General features: G+C 41.5%; 1 protein-coding gene and 1 non-coding gene across 5 annotated transcripts in view; both read right to left on the minus strand.

Moving 5' to 3' along the window:
- Positions 1 to 1,090: 1,090 nt before the first annotated feature.
- trnag-ccc (transfer RNA glycine (anticodon CCC)) lies at positions 1,091 to 1,161 on the minus strand. The gene has a single exon. It is a non-coding gene; the product is annotated as a tRNA-Gly (tRNA).
- Positions 1,162 to 3,094: 1,933 nt separating this feature from the next.
- rbl1 (retinoblastoma-like 1 (p107)) overlaps positions 3,095 to 21,558 on the minus strand; it is an 84,017-nt gene continuing 65,553 nt past the window's right edge. For 2 of the 4 annotated variants that reach the window (XM_072556103.1, XM_072556104.1), the window contains exons 19-21: positions 20,703 to 20,908; positions 11,373 to 11,537; positions 3,095 to 6,522 (exon numbers count right to left, since the gene is read on the minus strand). In XM_072556103.1, the coding sequence (XP_072412204.1) occupies positions 6,352 to 6,522; positions 11,373 to 11,537; positions 20,703 to 20,908 (542 nt within the window). In that variant the 3' untranslated portion in view covers positions 3,095 to 6,351. The remainder of the gene's footprint in view (positions 6,523 to 11,372; positions 11,538 to 20,702; positions 20,909 to 21,558) is intronic. The other 2 variants (XM_072556101.1, XM_072556100.1) reach the window with 1 other exon arrangement.

Consider the following 21,558-nt stretch of genomic DNA (forward strand, 5'->3'; position numbering starts at 1 on the left):
TGCTGAGATTGAGCCCATGCAGATATTGATTAGAACTAGAAAAGATCTAGTTTGCTGATCCCAGGTAATTAAGAGCCACTTCTAATCCCCAGTATTGTTTCTATTCCAGGTTTCAGATCTGCATCAGTACCATGACAGTTCCACAATGCTTATCTTTAGAGTGCAGCAAGTTTTATATATAATGCCAAATTGTGTACAATCTTACCATTTACCAATTTCCTTGAAAAGGATCAGGATAATTTTCACAATTAACATAACTCTAGTTTACAAGTATATCAGAATCCAAAGTAATCCTTGAAATCATCCCACTGTATTAGAACATTTGATATCTAATCTCAGTACATTTCTTATGTTATTAAAGCACTTAGGGCTACACAGCACCATCTTGTGGAGAAACCTTACTTTTTTTAAAGCAAGTGTATTCCCTCAGTACTTCGATTTCCTAGTGTGGAAACAGACCCTCCGAAGAGTAACCCACCCAGTCCCATTTCCCTCTGACTAATGCACCTAACACGATGGGCAATTTAGCTTGGCCAATTCACCTGACCTGCACATCTTTTGACTGTGGGAGGAAACTGGAGCACCCAGAGATAGAAAATTTGAAGAATGTACTTGAATAAAGCACTTTCCATTCCTCAGTTAATGAATTATCAGGATTCACTCAGTACACGGTGGACAAATAAAACAAGCAACCTTTGAACAATCATCTCAAACAGCTAACTTATTTATTAAAAGCCATTTTAGATTAGATTAGATTACTTACAGCGTGGAAACAGGCCCTTCGGCCCAACAAGTCCACACCGCCCCGCCGAAGCGTAACCCAACCATACCCCTACATCTACATCTACATCTACATCTACCCCTTACCTAACACTACGGGCAATTTAGCATGGCCAATTCACCTGACCTGCACATCTTTGGACTGTGGGAGGAAACCAGAGCACCCGGAGGAAACCCACGCAGACACAGGGAGAATGTGCAAACTCCACACAGTCAGTCGCCTGAGGCGGGAATTGAACCCGGGTCTCTGGCGCTGCGAGGCAGCAGTGCTAACCACTGTGCCACCGTGCCGCCCACAAAACAGTCACAGTGCGCCACCCGGGAATCGAACCCGGGTCACAAGAATGGGAATCTTGCATGATACCACTACACCAGCGGCGCACCAGGGTCCTTGTGTGCAAAATGCCAATTCTATTTACAAAAATGGCTACATTTCTTTGGAGCTGAAAATGTGTTGCTGGAAAAGCGCAGCAGGTCAGGCAGCATCCAAGGAGTAGGAGAATCGACGTTTCGGGCATGAGCCCTTCTTCAGGATATTAACTGGCTGTAAAATACAGTAATGACAAAAGGAAATAAACATTCCTTCTTTCTTTGTATTTCCTAAAAGTCCTAACAGAAATTATTAGTCTCCCCCAGGGAGGTTCATTTACAACTGTGTTTAAATGTGCATTAATTTGACACGAGGTTTTAAATTCCAGAAGTAGCTATAAACTTTTATGTTATTACTCTATCTAGATGAACTTTCACTCCTGCTTCAGAAAACTGTGGGTTTGTGCTCCACTTCAGGCAAATTCTCAGTTGCCTGCAGGTATTGACAGACACATGTGCACATGATGCTGACTGAGGAATAAACACTGGCCAGGATATGGGAGAGACCTTAGCTCTTCTTCTAAACTGTATCTCAGGATCTTTACATCCACGAGAACTCAAAGGGTCTCAGTGAATCATCAACAATGTAACTGACAAGATGGTTAATATTTTTAAATTACTTATAATTAAAATGTTAAATAGAATGTTCTTAAAAAAGGAATAGCACAGTCATTACAAACATCCCAGATCAAATATATCCATGTAATTCAGTTGGCAAGCAAAAACAGAACATTACAGCGCAGTACAGGCCCTTCGGTCTTAGACATTGCACCGACCTGTGGAACCAACCTGAAGCCTGTCTATCCTACACTATTCCATTTTCATCCATATGTTTATCCAATGACCACTTAAATGCCATTAAAGTTGATGATTCTTCTACTGTTGCAGGCAGTGCGTCTCTACCACTGAGTAAAGAAACTACCTCAGACATCTGTCCTACATCTATCACCCCTCAATTTAAAGCTATATTCCTTTGTGCTTGCCATCACCATCTGAGGAAAAAGGCTCTCGCTGTCCATCTAATCTAACTCTCTGATTATCTTTTTTGTCTTAATTAAGTCACCTCTCAACCTTCTCTCTAATGAAAACAGTCTCCATTCCCTCAGACTTTTCTCATAAGACCTTCCCTCCATAGCAGGCATCATGCTGGTAAATCACCGCTGAACCCTTTCCAAAGCTTCCACATCATTCTTATATTGCGTTGGCCAGAACAGTATGCAACACTCCAAGTGCAGCTGCACCATAGTTTTGTACAGCTGCAACATGACCTTGTGGCTCCGAAACTCAGTCCTTCTTTCAAGACTCTAGCATAAACTTATCAACTTGCCAAGCAAGTCTGGAAAACTAGATTGGGGAACTTGAGCCGAATGGAATGATCTTCGAAGGTCACTGGAAATTTCAGTGTAACGTGGTGAGGAGAACTGAAACTGCTGGAGAGCTGAAAGGTGCTTTGGAATTGTTCCGCAGAGCTACACATCTGCCAGAATTGTGCTGCACTGAAAAAATGTTGTAAAATCCAAGTCAGATTTAATTTGCGATCAAATATATTTTGTTTAGATCTATGTATCAGATCAAACAGTTGAGGGAACTATGTTGATCTTAGTGTGGTTATGGCAGTAAAGTCTTAAAACATGAAATAATGTTCATGGGGTATTTCTGTTGGTCACTAAAAAAAAACATCTCTCTGGTTTTGTAACAAGTGTAATGTCTCTTCCAAAAAATACACTACTCAGTGTCACTCACTCAATACTGCAGCATGAATCGTGCTCAGGTCTCTGGAGTGTGGGACTTGAACCATGACTTTCTGACACCACTGTAGGAGTGTTACTGAATCATTGCTGATGGCACGAGGAGAAAGAGTAATTGGTGTATAAAAAGACACCAAACCATGTGAAACATCAGTGCAACAGCCGAACGGAGTCAAATCTAACAGAATATAAAAAGATCCTGCAAATGTTTTATTTTATTAAAACAAAGTCCAAAAAAGGATATACTTAAACTGCAGTGTCACTTCATTATCACAAGATAAAAAGTACACTTTATAGAAGATAGAAAACTTTAAAGTTATCACAAGATGTTTCAACAAAAAACACTTTCTGCTCATGGTTCAACCACTTATTCTCACTGGCAGTCCAGCACATCACAACAAGCAGTCAATTCTGGCTGGAGGTGGGGGGTGGGGGTGCAACTGGGAAAATTTCTCAGTTCATGATGTGTTTGAGGAAGAGGGGAACAGTCCCTCTGGAAGCTATATGTTAGCAACATGAAGCAGAACTGGAAGAATTTGCCTAATAACTGGGGAATTTTACTATTTGCGATCCAACTTTCTGGAGATTGAGAGGTAGAATTTCAATGGGACTGTTCCCAATCTGCTGCAGATGCTGACAGAACAGTGCAAAGTGTCATTCATTCTGTTCCACTAGGGTTTCAATCTTTTATGACACAGAAAAACCCTCAGAATTGAGGATGTTGCTAACATGTAACCGGCTTCCTGAATGTTTTCCTCATTGCCCATCTCTGACCTGGAGGTAAAAGTGGTGTAAAGGAACTCATTACTAAACAATGAGCTGTCTCACAAGAATGGAATGTTTAAAGTTGAGTTGCTGAGTAGCAGAGATTTTGCTCCCAGGAGTTGACAGAAGTGGGAACAGCACTTCCCTACCTGTTTCCCCCTCCTCCATATTAAGTCTGGTCTCAGGACACAGCTGGAAGTGGTAAGCTACCTGTTAATGCTCAAAGAAATAAAATAAGCTCCTAAAAACATTTAAAATCCTGGGCGAGAAAAAGAATCAGAATTGATAATTTTCTTAACACACTTTCACGCTTAAAAACTCAAACTATCTCTCAGTTCCATACATAAAACATTGAAAGTAGAATATTAATGCAAGGGATAATCTAAAATTAAGTTCTATACAAATTTACATGATAATTAACAATTCCCATCCTCTTTTTAACAACAGAAAATGTATGCAGAAAGGAGAGAAAGAAGTGTGTAGATGCTACACAATACATTTTAAAGCATTGCAGCTTACTACAATAATGAAGAGCACAAAGGCGTTGCAGGGAGTGCCCAAAATCTTCAGGGAACCCTCCATGATGGAGCACTGGTTACTGGCAAGAATACCTAAAAAGCTGCAGGGCCCTATAAATATATATAAAATCAGAGTATCTGAGGAATAATGACAAAACATCAGAATCTTTCAAATGCATGGTGCAAGTTGGTTGGTAGGTGGGCGAGGGAGCAGAGTTAGTAATTTGAAGTTTTATGTTTACTACCATCAGGCATTCCAGGTCTATTATAGCTTTAGCTTAATAAATAATAAAGCTCTCTCTAGTTTGTTCAATATTGCAGCTTCAGTGTGACACTTAATATTTCCCACATGTTGGGATGTGCAAGAAATAGCATGGCCTTTTTAAAAATCTAGTCCAGCTTCTGTGACAGACTCACTAATCAGATTCTTTAGTACGTCAGACAGGAAGTTCCGCATATTCCTGGATAAAAGTACCAGGTTAAAAAGAAAACAATGTCTTGTCCACCACACCACTTGGTTTACCGGAGATAATGCTTCATTAGTAAAAGAGTAGAATCACTGAGAGAAAGTGATTGCCACATCTATGAAATGAAAAATGATGTAATTAGTTAATGGTTTCTGCACAACATAAATATCATCCTTGAGATGTGTGGGGGTTCCGGCATCTATGGTTACGATTTTAAAATATTTACCACTGCATATGCCAAAATCCACAAGGATAGAGATATGCATTTAAAAGTGTAAAGGCAAATAGGAAAATTCACTATTCTCACTAAGACAGGATAAAATGGGCAACAGCCTAGCCCAAAAACCTGGTAAGGCAAAAGGTTTCTGGAAAAGATCATCCTTCACAATCTCTCTTCAGGCAGAAACTCAGCAAAAAACAAGTTCATGAAAACTCAAATATCATGACTCAAATAAATTGTAATTTCTATGGCTTATACAGCTTCAGACTGAAGAGGATCCAAAAAATAACAAATTCTCAGTAAAGCTTACAATCTCTGGGTAAACTGGGATGAGTGGTTTACTCCCACCAATCTTAAAATTATCGGTCAGTGTCATGATGGCAATAAGGCTCTTTACAGCTGATGTCACCGACTAGTACAACAGGAAGGAAGTCTCAAATGAGAAACTGTCATATTGATGCAAGTAAGGTGCTCTTTTGAGATTGGTGCTGAAGCAATTCTGGACAAAGAGGATAGAGCAAAACCCTGCAGTAGAGCCTCATCTAACCTGGAAGATGGTTCACCTTTCAGCACTAAGATTTTTCCACTTAACAAGCACAAAACTCTCACAAAAGACTCTAGGATTCCACTAATCCACTTTGTAAGGGGCCTTCTGAGCTACATACAGGAGATTACTGTGACTGTGTTCATTGTATGCAAGTAGGCTTCAAGAATCAGTGTCAATCAGTTCCATAAGTGAATTGGAACACTGTAACTATAAGGGATGCAGCTAGAAGGGACAGAGATTACAGGTACATTCCACTCTACAGGAATTTAAAGCCATCAGGTTTTGGGGAGTTACAGAACTTTGTTGAGAGGCTGCCACACACGCATTTTATTTGCTTGATGCCCTTCGCATGAAAACTACACAATTAAAAACTGATAGCTCTTTGAAACTTCCTTGTACTTATAACAGCTGGCAATCTAAATCCAAATAAATCACTGAAAACTTACCAGCCAAATTCAGCTGCAAATATCCTAAAGGCTTTCTTCCCAACATCTGAACATATTATTTAGCTGCACACAAGGTCAAAGCATTACCTCAGTCAACTGTAAAAATGGCAGCAAGATGAAATGCTGATACCCTGCTTTTCACTAACAACACCACTCGCAGCATGTCTAGAGTGTCAGATTTTTGATTACTGATAAGGAGATAAATCATTTCATCCCTTTAGTACCAAGTGATGATGCATATTTGAGTCTGTTCTCAATTAACAGGCTTTTCTGGATAACAGGTTTTTTTCGGGGGGGGGGGGGGGGGGGGGGAGCAGGGAAAAACGTTCACAGTGGTCAGTTTGGTGGGCATGTGTCAACCTGACAGTTGAATGTGGGAAGGATTCTAGGTTTTCCACACATAATTATACTCTATATTCTAGATATGTCTGATTCTAGGAATTCTACGTAATAAACCTGAAGCAGAAGCATTATTGTGCATGGCACTAATTTCAACGGTTTGCCCGCTCGCTGACAACATCCTGTAATCGTTTTAACAAAATGTCATCATTTTCTTGGCAGAGACGTTTTGCTGGAGACTCGCTGTCACTTTCCATGGTGAATGCTCGTTTTCTGCTCAGCCTCTCCCCTTGTTTGATCATGCAGTTGATGTCTCTGAGATTCTGTGAAATTTTCAGTACAAAAATAGAAAATGAATCAGTGATTAAATTACAAATAGAATTTTTATAATTCTGACTTTCAGTGTGCAGATATGTTATCGCTTCCCTCCAGTTTGTTGTCTTATTTCTCCTCCCAAGAGGAAGCTGCAGTTTCACAGGTGAATTGGGCCATGTACTAGGTTATTGAATAGTCATTTTCCATGTGATCCAGAGATGAGCAAACCACCACAACTGACTTGCTTTCAATCTACGTCAGCATTCTAATATGCACACAGAGATATACATGCACAAAGTGGTAAGAGAGTAGGAACAGAAAGTGTTCCCTTTCTCTGGCTGAAAAATCTGAAGCAAATGCACAGAGCCCAAAACTTTCTTGTCTAAGATAAATTTAGTATATATGCCTTGGATTACTAGATTAGATTCCCTACAGTATGAAAACAGGCCCTATGGCCCAACCAGTCCACACCGACCCTCTGAAGACCCATTTCCCTCTGACTAATGCACGTAACACTATGGGCAATTTAGCATGGCCAATTCACCTGATCTGCACATCTTTGGACTATGGGAGGAAACCGGAGGGAACCCACGCAGACACAGGGAGAATGTGCAAACTCCACACAGTCACCAGAGGCTGGAATTGAACCTGGGACCCTGGTGCTGTGAGACAGCAGTGCTAACCACTGAGCCACCGTGTCACCCCAAGATGATAATGGATGATAAAAGCCATTGGCCATACTTCATTTATTCAAATTTTCCTACAGTTCCCTCATTACAGCATTGATTTCTTGGACGATAAGAAATAACTTGCATTTATGCAGTACTACACAAACATTTTAAATAAAACCCAACATTGGGCCAAATAAAGAGACATTGGGATGGGTGAGCTTTAACTAAAGAACTAGGCTTGCCAGAGCGTACGTAAAGTGTTAAGATTGTGATGAGAGGAATTTGCTGGTAATTAATCTCCACTAATTATACAGGACAATTAATATACAGGACAACTTCCACATCTGGAGGCCCGGTTACCGCGGCCTGAAACATTCCAGAACCAGGGCCCAGGGGGTTGCTAGGGAGGTAAATTTCCCATTGAAATGATTGGGTTTGCTCCATCCCCGGTAGGTCTTGGAACGTATCCTCCGTGAATACAGCGGTCACCCTGAAAATGTTTTGATTTAATCACCAAAACAATCAATTATTTCCTTTTTGTACTGTTATCCAGTATAAGAGACAGCTCACCAGGCTTTCTGAATAAACTCCAAATAATCCGTACATTATGAAACAAAACTCATCCTTAAAACAAACTGGGAAAACTCAAGGAAATTCAAAACAGCTAAGCTATTATCAGAAACAGAACTTTATCTCCTAGGCAGACACAGCCACAATAAATCAGACAGTTCAAACAGGACAAAACAAAACACATTTTGTGGCCAATATCTGAAAAACTGATAGAATATGAGTGAGTTTTCACAGTCCACTGGTTTCTTGTTGACAAAACTGCAGCAGGCTAACCTTCCAAACACTTCCGGTTAAACGACAACCAAATTTGATCCATATCTTTGGACAGTGGTCACTGCACAGCTTCTGAAAGCTTACAAGGTAGTCAAAATATTCATCAGATTTTCAAATACTTCCAACAAGACAGGGAAAAAGAGATTGCAGTTTTTAAACATTTTCTTTCTTAATATTCCCTATGTTTGTGAAACACAAACCAAGTTGAGAAAGGATTAGGAAGTAAAGTAGACCCTTCAGCCTACCATATCTATGCTGATCAACAAACACCAAGCTACACTAATCCCATTTATCTCCACTTGGTCCTCAGATTACTATGCCCAACACTTTAAATGCACCTTAAATGTTGTGAGGCCACCTGCCTCCACCACCCTCTGAGGCAAAAACAAAATTCTCATACCTCCTGCAAATCACCTGCTCCTCACTGTAAACATATACCCCCTTCAAGGGGACCATCAGCACAGGGTCCCATATAGCGTCTTCCAAAGACAGGAATTAAGGGTAACAAACGTCATCTCTTACCTCCCCAAAAGATTTGTTAATTTTTTTTTACTTTTATCAGTCATGTGACTTATTGTAAGCAGAAGATGAAACACAGCCCACACTAAACTTCTGATGTAATTTCCAAGGGTTTACTTCAAACTCTTGATTAATTTCTTTAAAAACATTCAATAGTTCAGCATCCCCCAGTTTCTTATTTTTAAACCTTCATTTTGACACAGGGAGTGTTGCTGGCTAGGCCAGGATTTATTTCCCATCCTCTAATGACCCTGAGGGCAGTTAAGAGTCAACCATGTTGCAGTGGGTCTGGAGCCATATGTAAGTCAGGCCAGGATTTCAGTTCCCTTCCCTAAAGGGCATTACTGAGCCAGATAGGTTTTTCCCAACTTTTTCACAGTTATCATTAGTTCCTTAATTCCAGATTTTTTTTTACTGAATTCAAATTCTACATTCTGCCATGGCAGGATTTGAACCTTGGTCCCCAGATAATTGCCTGGGTCTCCAGATTAACAAACCAGCGATAATGTCACTAGGTCAGCAAATTTCCTATAGACCACAAATATGGGGAGAAGGGTTTGCGAAACAAATTCGGAGCTGAAAACATGGCTACTTAAGTTAAAAGTGATTGAAATTGGGCTCAAGGGGTCAGAATGAAAGAAGATATCATGCCCCCAATGATTAAATTTCTCGTTGCATCTTGGTGAACACAACTAGAAAAAATTCCCAATATTTGCTCCTAAAGGAGTTTATATTAAAAAAAACATTCACAGATGAAAGCATTTATTGCCCATTTCTAATTGCGCAGAGGGCAGTTAAGAAACAATCACATTACTGCGGATCTGAAATCACATGATGGTGATTGATGGGAAATGTTCATCCTGGAGCTCAGTTACCAGTGATGTGCCAAAAGGATCTGATTTGGAGCTACTGCTGTTTGTCATTTTTGTAAATGACCTGGAGGTGGACGTAGAAGAATGGATTAGTAAATTTGTGGATGATACTATGGTAGGCAGAGTTGTTGGTAGTGCTGAAGGGTGTTGTGGGTTACAGAGGGACATGGATAAGATGCAGAGCTGAACTGAGAAGTGGCAAATGGACTTTAATACGGATAAGTGTGAGGTAGTTCACTTTGGAAGAAGTAGCAGGAATGCAGAGTGCTGGGCTAATGGTAAAATTCTTGGCGGTGCAGATGAACAAAAAGATCTTGGTGTCCAGGTGCATAAATCCCTGAAAGTTGCCACCCAGGTTGATAGGGTTATTAATAAGGCATATAGTGTGCTGGCATTTAGTGGTAGGGGGATTGTGTTGCGGAAACATGAAGTCATGCTTCAGCTGTACAAGACAATCGTAAGGCCACACCTGGAGTATTGTGTGCAGTTCTGGTCACTGCATTATAGGAAGGACGTGGAAGCTTTGTAAAGGATTCAGAGGAGATTTACTAGGATGTTGTCTGGTATGGAAGGAAGGTCTTACGAGGAAAGGCTGAGGCTGTTTGCATTGAAGATAAGGTTGAGAGGTGACTTAATGGAGATAAATAAGATAATTAGAGGGTTAGACAGGGGTGGACAGTGAGATGGTGAAGGCTAACACGAGGGGACATTGCTTTAAATTGAGGGGTGATAGATTTAGGACAGATATCAGGGTAGTTTCTTCACAGAGTAGTGGGGGCATGAAACGGCCTACCTGCAACAGTAGTAAACTCGCCGACGTTAAGGGCATTTAAATGGGCATTGGACATACATATGGATAATAATGGAATAGTGTAAATCAGATGGGCATCCGATTAATTTCACAGGTCGGCGCAACATTGAGGGCCGAAGGGCTTGTACTGTGCTCTAATGTTCTATGTAGGCCAGACCAGGTAATGATGAGTTTTCTTCCCTAAACCAGATGGGTTTTTCCAACAATTGACAATTACTTTTACTGAATGCCATGGCAGGATTCAAACCCGGGTCCCCAGAACATTACTTCTGTCTCTGGATTAATAGTCCAGTGATAAAGCCACGATACCATCGCCTCTCCAATGTTTATATAGTCTGGTCGCCATTTAGACTTACATATTTTGATATCCTATTAGCTCCATTGTTGCTATTCATTACTTGAGCACGGAGAACAAAGTTTAAAGACCTAAGCTCTTTACAACTTTACCTGTAAATAGTCAACACCATTTATGAAGTACAGAGGAGCCTCGATTATCTGGCATTCAATTATGTGAATTTATGTGATTATCCGGACAAGATCGCAAGGTCCCGATGCTTGGCTAAACTGTTATCTGGCATTCGATTATCCAAATAAAATACTCCCTGTCCACGTTGTTCAGAAAATCTAGGTTCCTTTGTATATGTGGCTTATTTTTCTCTGTGCAACACCACACTCATATCTGCATCAAATTTGATCAGTTATCATTCTGTCACTTATGAAACTGGATGAACCACCATTAGCTTCTTATATTTGAGACAGGAATGGCATACAAATCACTAAAGGTATATGTTATAGACTGCCACACACAGTGGCACAACTGACTGATGCAAATAAAAGATGGGAAAATAACTAAAACGTACATTTCTCAGCATATCTTCAATCGATGGCTTCAGAAACATCCTTAATAACTTCCATCAATTAATCTAATTCAATATTCTGGACATTTTGACTACTTTTCCACAAGGAAGATTTGTAAAGCGTTACTCTTTAAGCAATAACTGCTTTAAAGGATAAAATGATACTATTAATTAAGTTACTCTTTTGTTAAGACGTTAATCATTGAAATGTTATAAAACTAGCATTAAACTACCTAAAAGAACTGAACACAAATACGATCAATAATTTAATAGCATGCGGCTCACCTTTGATGGGCTTCGGTTAAACCTGTACATCATTGCTGTACGTGGTGTTAGGGAGGTGCCATTCTTGTGAGGAGAAATGTAGACTGCATGTCTCTGTGATATTCGACGTGGTGATACAGGGTGGGATTTAACATTTGGAAAAGGAGATAGTGGCGGTGCTTCCACCTGTCAAGGCAACATTCAAAACTGGATGTAATACTGGAAGACAGTCACCAATCTCTACACAGGCATTTTAAAGACCAGTTAATAACCAATTCTAAATCTGACAATGAGAAAATTACACCTGGAGTCTACGCAATGTTATGATACACATGGACAAAAAAATTATACAGATGGAATTCTCGATGGACAGATTTACCATATTAGCAGCCAAATCAGCTTTTTCCAGGTACTACCCGAGTGGATATAAGCAGATTAAAATGAACACAGCAGATGATAACTTTTCTTAAGCACTGGTATCTCCTTCGGAATTCTTCATGGTAAGAAAAATGCAAATAGGTTACCGCTTACACTTAGAGTCATAGAGGTGTACAGCACGGAAACAGACCCTTCAGTCCAACCCACCCATGCCGACCAGATATCCCAACCCAATCTAGGCCCACTTGCCAGCACCCGGCCCTTATCCCAACAAACCCTTCCAATTCATATACCCATCCAAATGCCTTTTAAATGGTGCAATTGTACCAGCCTCCACCACTATCTCTGGCAGCTCATTCCAAACACGTTCCACCCTCTGCCCCTTAGGGTGAAAAAGTTGCCCCTTAGGGTGAAAAAGTTGCCCCTTAGGTCTCTTTTGTATCTCAGCCTAAACCTATGCCCTCTAGTTCTAGACTCCCCCGCCCCAGGGAAAAGACCTTGTCTATTGATCCTATCCATGCCCCTCATGATTTTATAAACCTCTATAAGGTCACCCCTCAGCCTCTGACACTCCAGGGAAAACAGCTCCAGTCTACTAAACCTCTCCTTATAGCTCAAATCCTCCAAGCTTGGCAACATCCTTGTAAATCTTTTCAGAACCCTTTCAAGTTTCACAACATCTTTCTGATAGGAAGGAGACCAGAACTGCATCAATATTCGAGAAGTAGACTAACCAATGTCCCGTACAGCTGCAACGTAACCTCCCAACCCCTGTACCCAATACTCTGACCAATAAAGGAAAGCATACCAAATGCTTTCTTCACTATCCTATCTAGCTGTGACTCCACTTTCAAGGAGCTATGAACCTGCACTTTAAGGTCTCTTTGTTCAGCAACACTCTCTAGGACCTTACTGTTAAGTGGATAAGTCCTGCTAGGATTTGCTTTCTCCAAATGCAGCACCTCGCATTTATCTAAATTAAACTCCATCTGTCACTTCTCAGCCCATTGGCCCATCTGATCAAGATCCCATTGTAATCTGAGGTAACCTTCCTCACCTGTCCACTACACCTCCAATTTTAGTGTCAACTGCAAAATTACTAACTATATCTCCTATGTTCATATCCAAATCATTTACGTAAATGATGAAAAGTAGTGTACGTAGCACCGATCCTTGTGGCACTCCAATGGTCACAGGCCTCCAGTCTGAAAAACAACCCTCCACCACCACCCTCTGTCTTCTATCTTTGAGCCAGTTCTGTATCCAATTGGCTAGTTCTCCCTGTATTCCGTGAGATCTAACCTTGCTAACCAGTCTCCCATGGGAACTTTTTTGAACACCTTACTGAAGTCCATATAGATCACATCTACTGCTCTGCCCTCAATCTTGTTACATCTTCAAAAAACTCGATCACATTTGTGAGACATGATTTCCCATGCACAAAGCCATGTTGACTATCCCAAATCAGTCATTACCTTTCCAAATACATGTACATCTTGTCCCGCAGCAATCCCTCCAACAACTTGCCCACCACTGACGTCAGGCTCACTGGTCTATACTGCCCTGGCTTGTGCTTACCATCTTTCTTAACCAGTGGCACCACGTTAGCCAATCTCCAGTCTTCTGGCAGTTCACCTGTGACTATCGATGATATAAACATCTCAGCAAGAGGCCCAGCAATCCTTCCCTAGCTTCCAGCAGAGTTTAGGGTACACCTGACCAGGTCCTCAGGATTTACCCACCTTTATGCATTTTCAAGGCATCCAGCACTTCCTCCTCTGTAATATGGACATTTTTCAAGATGTCACCATCTATATCTTCTATGTCCTTTTCCAAAGTAAATACTGATGCAAAATACTCATTCAGTATCGCCCCCGTTTTGTGCGGCTCAAGACAAAGGCCGCCTTGCTAATCTTTGAGGGGCCCTATTCTCTCCATAGTTACTCTTTTGTCCTTAATGTATTTGTAAAAAACCCTTTGGATTCTCCTTAACTCTATTTACCAAAGCTATCTCATGTCCTCTTTTTGCCCTCCTGATTTCCCTCTTAAGTATACTCCTACTGCTTTTGTACTCTAAGGATTCACTCAATCTCTCCTGTCTGTACCTGACATATACATCGTTCCTTTTCTTAACCTAACCTTCAATTTCTTTCGTCATCCAGCATTCCCTATACCTACCAGCCTTTTCTTTCATCCTAACAGGAATATACTGTCACTGGACTCTCGTTATCTCATTTCTGAAGGCTTCCCATTTTTCAGCTGTCTTTTTACCTGCGAACATCAGCCCCCAATCAGCCTTTGACAGTTCTTGCTTAATACCGTCAAAATTGGCCTTTCTCCAATTTAGGACTTCAACTTTTAGATCTGGTCTATCCTTTTCCATCACTATTTTAAATCTAATAGAATTATGGTCGCTGGCCCCAAAGTGCTCCCCCATTGACACCTCAGTCACCTGCCCTGCCTTATTTCCCAATAGTCGGTCAAGTTTTGCACCTTCTCTAGAAGGTAAATCCATATACCGAATCAGAAAATTTTCTTGTACTCATTTAAATTCCTCTTCATCTGAACCTTTAACACTATGGCAGTCCCAGGCTATGTTTGGAAAGTTAAAATCCCCCTACCATAACCACCCTATTATTCTTATAGATAACAGAGATCTCCTTAAAAATTTGTTTCTCAATTTCCCTCTGACCACTAGGGGGTCTATAATACAATCCCAATAAGGTGATCATCCTTTTCTTATTTCTCAGTTTCACCCAAATAACTTCCCTGGATGTATTTCTGGGAATATCCTCCCACAGTACAGCTGTAATGCTAGTCCTTATCAAAAATGCCACTCCCCCTCCTCTCTTGCCTCCCTTTCTATGTTTCCTGTAGCATTTTTATCGTGGAACATTAAGCTGCCAGTCATGTCCATCCCTGAGCCACATTTCTGTAATTGCTATGATATCCCAGTCCCATGTTCCTAACCATGCCCTGAGCTCATCTGCCTTCCCTGTTAGCCCCTTGCCATGGAATAAATGCAGTTTAATTTATCAGTCCTACCTTGCTCTCTGCTTTGTCCCTGCCTGCCCTGACTGTTTGACTCACTTCTTTTCTCAACTGTACCAGTCTCAGATTGATCTTTCCTCATTATCTCCCTGAGTCCCTCTCCCCCACGAGCTTAAATCATCCTGAGCAGCTCTAGTAAATCTCCCTGCCAGTATATTAATCCCCTTCCAATTTAGGTGCAATCTGCCCTTCTTGTACAGATCACTTTTACCCTAAATGAGATTCCAATGATCCAAAAAATGTGAATTCTTCTCCCATACACCAGCTCCTCAGCCATGCACTCATCTCCTCTGTCCTCTTATTCCTGCCCTCACTAGCTCGTAGCACCAAGAGTAATCCAGATATTACTGCTCTCGAGTACCTCCTTTTTAAATTCCTGCCTAACTCTCCATAATCTCCCTTCAGAATCTCAACCTTTTCCCTTCCTATGTTGTTGGTTCCAATGTGTACAATGACCTCTTGCTGGCCCCTCTTCCCCTTGAGTGCATTCTGCACCCTCTCTGAGGCATCCTTAATCCTGGCACCAGAGAAGCAACATACCATTCAGATTATTTACTGCTGGCCACTGAAACGTTTGCCTGCACCTCGGACTGGAGAGTCCCCTAACACAATCGATCTCTTGGAACCTGATGTACCCCTCATTGTATTAGAGCCAGTCTCAATACCAGTAACTTGGCTGTTTGTGCTACGTTCCCCTGAGAATCCACCACCCTCTACATTTTCCAAAACAGCATACTTGCTTGAAATGAGGATAGCCACAGAAGACTCCTGCACTAACTCTTACCTTTCCTGGAGTTAACCCATTTATGTGACTGTATCTGCAACTCTTCCCTCTTCCTTGAGTTTTAAATGAGTTGTTGGCCTTAGCAGTTAACACTTGCCTCGTAGTGCCTTACCAAACATGCCAGATGATGAAATCATACTGGCAAGGCTGTAATGGAGCACCAGCAAAGTGAGAAGTCTAGCTTTGGCTATTACTCTGCCATCAATAGCCACCTTTCTTAAATAATACCCAGGATATCATTGTCTTTTTCTGATCGTTTTTCCACAGGAAGAAATTGGAAAACTTACTCTCTAATAATCTGTATTTCAAAGGTCAGAGCAAGGCTTTAAAGCAAAAAAGGAGTCAGAGACAATAGACAGTTATGGAGCTAACTGTGATGTATCTCCTCATAGAACTGAGCTAGTAATCAAATTGTCAGCGTGTGCGTTATGTTGGAAGGTTTTTGATTTCTCTCTGGCTGTAAATGCTCAAGAATAAAGGTGTCAGACATCTTAAAAAATCAATCTAGGCTTTGAAATGCAAATTGCAGTTCAGGCAGAGTCTCCAAAACATGGATTAAAAAGTTAGGATGTCGAGGAGCTTATCCATTTAAGTTACTCAAGTGTGCACCCAAATGGAACTTTTCTCATCTAGCACTTATGACTATTTGTGAATTTAATCAACAACTATGGTTCTGCCTGTTCACCTTAACTTGAAGTAAATCAGCTCAACAATTAGACCAAACTCGGTGTAATTTATGGTCAGCTCAGTCAGCACTCAGACAGACTTGATACACAAGTAAATCATGTGGGATAGGAGTTTTCTGATGGCCTATTTCCCAACTCACGATCCAAAGAGGTGGAGGGGAACTGATCCATAATGATAGTGATTGCCTGAAGCCACTTAATGCTTCGTATGGTGTCTGTACCTCTGGCAAGTCCCACCTTAGAAAGTTGCCATAGTCCCAGCAGTGCCAGGCTTCAACAGTGGCCACAGCCTATCCCTGAAGAAGAGCAAGTACTTAAGCCCAGACTATTGGTGGGGCCTGAGTGGTGTTAAGTTTGAGAGGCTATGTTGGCTGCAGAGAAGGAAGGTGAGTGCCTCTAATGAATACAGCCATTTCGGCAGAATCATAGAATTTTATAATATGAAAAGAGGCCATTCGGCCCACTGTCCATGCCAACTGCTGAAAGAGTCACCTAGCTCATCCCATTCTCCAGCCCTATTTCCGTAGCCCGCTAAATTCACTTTCAAATATATATCCAGCTCTCTTCTGAAACCTCCTATGGAATCTGCCTCCACCACTCACCCAGGCAGCGCATTCAGAATCCGAACAACTCCGAGTAAAGACATTGTTCCTCATCTCACACTCCTAGCTTGAAATTGTGACCTTAGTTACTGACATACCAATTAACAGAAACAGAACATCCTTCTTTACCCAGTGAAAATTGTTCATAATTTTGAACACTTCAATTAGGTTACCTCTTAGTCTTCTCTGCTCCAAGAAGAATAAGAGACAAAAACCTGCACATGCTGGAATTTTCCACCATCATCCAGCCAGCCCTCCACCACACCTCCTCCATTCCCCGCTCTACTGCTCTAAACCGTGCCCCCCCCAACCAAACACAATAAAGACAGTGTCATCCTTGTTCTCAGCTACCATCCCACCAGTCTCCACATCCAACGTATCATCCTTAAACACTTCCGCCAACTCCAATTAGACCTTACCACTAAAAACATCTTCTCCTCCCCACCCCTCTCTGCCTTCCACAAAGACTGCTCCTTTTGCCAACCTTTGGTTTGTGCCACTGCCCCCCACCAACACCCCTGAACCCCCAGGTTCCTTTCCCTGCAATCGGAAAAGATGCAAAACCTGTTGGCACATCATTCCCCTCACCTCCATCCAATGCCAAACAGTCCTTCCAGGTGAGACAGAGATTCACCTGCCTCTCCTCCAACCTGGTTTACTGTATCCGGTGCTCCTGAAATGGTCTTCTCTACAGCGATGACACCAAACATAAACTCAAGGCACATTTCGCTAAGCATCTCAGCCGGGCCTGCACAGGTTGAACTGACCTCCCAGTCACTGCCCATTTTAATTCTCCTTCCCCACTCCCTTCCTGACATGACCATCCTTGGCCTCCTCCATTGCCACTGTGAATCAGACCGCAAAGTGGAGGAACAACACTCATCTTCCGCCTGGGCAGCCTAGAGCCGAGAGAACTTAACATCGAGTTCTCAGATTTCAAATAACCTCCCTTCCCATCCCCAGATTCCCTTTCTAGCCCATCCCCCTCCCTTCCATTCCTCTGATCGACCCTTCCTTCTAGCTGCCAACCAGATTCATTCCTCCCATCAACCAACCAGATTGTACCCTCTACCTATGTTCATCTATGCTACCTCACCACTCCGACACTCTCCTCACCCAAAACACTCTCCCAACACCTGCCTTTTTCTGCAGCTTCCCTTACACGGACCTCCAGTCCTGAAGAAGGGTGACACCGAAACACTGACTTCTCCACCTCGTGATGCTGCCTGGCTTGCTGTGTTCTTCCAGCCTCAATCTTCTCCTACCCAGGAGAATAAGCCAATCTCTCTAATTTTTCCTTGTATCTAAAATCATTCATTCCTGGCATTATTCTACTAAATCTCCTTTGAACGCTCTCCAGGGTTTTAACATCCTTCCTGAAATAAGGTGCCTAGACTGAACACATTGCTCCAAATGTGGTCTGACCATTGATTTGTAGTGTTGTAGCATCTCTCAGAGTCATAGAACATAGACAGGTACAGCACAGAACAGGCCCTTTGGCCCACAATGTTGTGCCGAGATTTAATCCTACTGTAAAATATAGTAACTTAACCTACGCACCCCTCAACTCATTGCTATCCATGTACATGTCCATGTCCAGCAGTCGCTTAAATGTCCCCCATGACTCTGCTTCCACCATCACAGCTGGCAACACATTCCATGCATTCACAACTCTCTGATGTCTCCTTTATACCTTCCTCCTAATATCTTCAAACTATGACTTCTCGCACCAGTCAATACTGCCCTGGGGAAAAGACTCTGGCTATTGACTCTATCTATTCCTCTCATTATTTTGTACACCTCTATCAGGTCTCCTCTCTTCCTCTTCTCTCCAGAGAGAAAAGTCCGAGCTTATTCAACCTTTCTTCATAAGGCAAAACCTCCAGTCCGGGCAGTATCCTGGTAAACCTTCTTTGCACCGTCTCCAAAGCCTCTGTATTTTTCCTATAGTAGGTTGACCAGAACTGGACACAAAATTCCAAGTGTGGTCTCACCAGGGACTTGTAGAGCTGCAGCAAAACCTCGCGACTCTTAAACTCGATTCCCCTGTTAATGAAAGCCAAAACACCATATGCTTTCTTAACAACCCTATCCACTTGGGTGGCAACTTTGAGGGATCTATATACTTGCACACCCAGATCACTCTGTTCCTCCACACTGCCAAGAATCCTGTCTTTATTCCTATATTCAGCATTCGAGTTCGACCTTCCAAAATGCATCACTTTGCACTTATCCAGGCTGAACTCCATCTGCCATTTCTCAGCCCAGCTCTGCATCCTGTCTATGTCGCACTGCAGCGTGCAGTAGCCCTTTATACTATCGACGACATCTCCAACCTTTGTGTCATCTGCAAATCTACTAAACCAGCCCTCAACCTCCTCATCCAAGTCATTTATAAAAACTACAAAGAGCAGAGGCCCAAGAACAGAGCCCTGCGGGACTCCCCTCAACACTGACCTTCAGGCAGAATATTTCCCATCTACAACTACTCACTGCCTTCTGTCAGCCAGCCAATTCTGAATCCAGAATTAATTACCATTTCCAGAATTACGATTAATATGTGTGAAGAATACTTAATGTTTGTTTTATCACAGCCTGCCATCCTTTCCTCATATTTCCTCTTAGCCTTCTTTATTCCAGTCTTAGCCTCTCTCCTGCATTTGAGGTACTCTTTTTGATTTCTATATCATCAATATCCTTAGTCAACTAGTGTACTCTAGTTTTGGATACCCCATATTAATTTCTCATGAGTGTACCTAGATTGAGCACCATTCAATTCTCTTTTGAAAGCATCCCTTTTTAATGCATGTTTTATCCAAACAAAGTGCATTTTCAGTCAACTTGCTTCAGTTCAACGTTTAGACCCCTAAAATCTATCTTTTTCCAGGTTTTATTCCTTCACTGATTTTTATCCTTTTCCAATTTAACATTGAACTTTATATTATAATGGCTACTGCCCGAACGGTCCCTCACTCTGATGTTCTTCACATTGGCCTTCTTCATTTCCTTAGACCAGATCCCGCATAGCTTCATTCCTGGTAGGAATGGAAATGTACACTGTTCCAAAGTTCTTCTGCACACATTGTAGTAATTTCTCCCCTTTTGTGCTATACATGCTACTTTCTTCTGAGTCCACCCAACTCTCGCTTTTGCCCAGAGGGCAGGCTTAGAACTCCTAAACAATAATAACTCCGGTTTCTTACCCTTGAAAGGAAAGGCTCATCCAATCAGATCAGAAAGGACCTCTATTACCACATATGGCTCTCTGCTACCATATAAACAGATATGATCCATGTGTAAGCCTGTTTCCTGTAACACTTACACAAATGCCCAAACTATTTAACCTGACAAAGCATCACTATCATACCTTGGAAAACAATGGAACAGCTGAAACAATACTTTTTTCCCTGTCAAGATAACAACTCCTTTTTGATCCACAAGCTATAGGGACCAGATGTACTTCAGTAATTTATTCCCATTCCCAGTACTAATGGATGAACCTTCAAGTGTACAAAGACACATGCCTAAACCTATCCCTATCCAAATTGACACACTTGCTGGACATAGTCCTATCCTGTTTCTTTTTCCTGAACCCAAGCTTAACTGTAAATTCCATAAAATCAAAGTTCAGGTATACCTCAACTGAAACATGACCTGACTTCTTGAGCAGACTTCAAAGATACAAGTTGCAACTTGTGAAATACAGTTTTGCAGCATGTAATCTCCAAACACTAGTTATACAACAATGCAAGAATCTAATCAAATTGGAATGGAATTTGTCTTATGAAAACATTTTGTACGTTTACTTTAGAAATGGTGATCAACAACAATCTCACTCATGTTTACTTACCCCACATTCCAGTTTTACACTGGAGTACTTCAGTGCAAATTCTTTAATCCTGTTCACATAGACTGTATTATAGAACTTAATAAGGTCACCCCTCTCCTCCTGAAGAGTTACAGGACACCTGGACACTTTGGCAGGAGACAATGAAGGACTGCTTGCTTTGCCAGGATAACGTACAATGCTATTTTTTGGACGATCACCACTTAGCACTAGAAGTGGGACAAAATAAAAAGAAAAATTGTTATTCTCAGATTTTAATTTCTGCATAACGCTTATTTTTCTTATTTCATTCTCAGTGAAAACAAAAACAATAACAATGTATAAGTAGTGTAATTTCAATTTATTTTATATTTCTCAAGGTAAAAGAAACCCAGTATTGGGGATTATATTGCTTGATCATTTTCAAAGCGCCCGGGTCAGAAGGGTAGTGACTAATAGAGAGAATAATGGACCCTTGCTTCTGCCCTAGCAACGTGCTCTACTTTCACTCCTAAGAATACGCCTGAAAAGATTTCATTTCTTGCATCAATCATTTACTCTACTGGCAAAGTAACTTGCAGCAATGAGGACAGTGAAGACTGGGGAGAGAAAGGATGACAGAGAATCAACATCTCAAAACTGAGCTGCGGTGCCTGACCATTATACATGTACAACTGAAATCTCCATTTTATCATAACAACCTAAATCAAGTACCATTATTGTATGATAACAATTTTCACAACATAACAATTAGGAGGTGGAGGGGGCCATTCAGTCCCACAAGCCTGCTCCACCATTCAACAGGATCATGGTTGATATCTTTACTCCATATCCCCATCAATAATATGGAGGAGCAGAAATAGGCTGCTCCATTTTGGTC

The sequence above is a fragment of the Chiloscyllium punctatum genome, chromosome 37 (genome assembly GCF_047496795.1).
Source record: "Chiloscyllium punctatum isolate Juve2018m chromosome 37, sChiPun1.3, whole genome shotgun sequence".
In the NCBI taxonomy this organism is placed as follows: domain Eukaryota; kingdom Metazoa; phylum Chordata; class Chondrichthyes; order Orectolobiformes; family Hemiscylliidae; genus Chiloscyllium; species Chiloscyllium punctatum.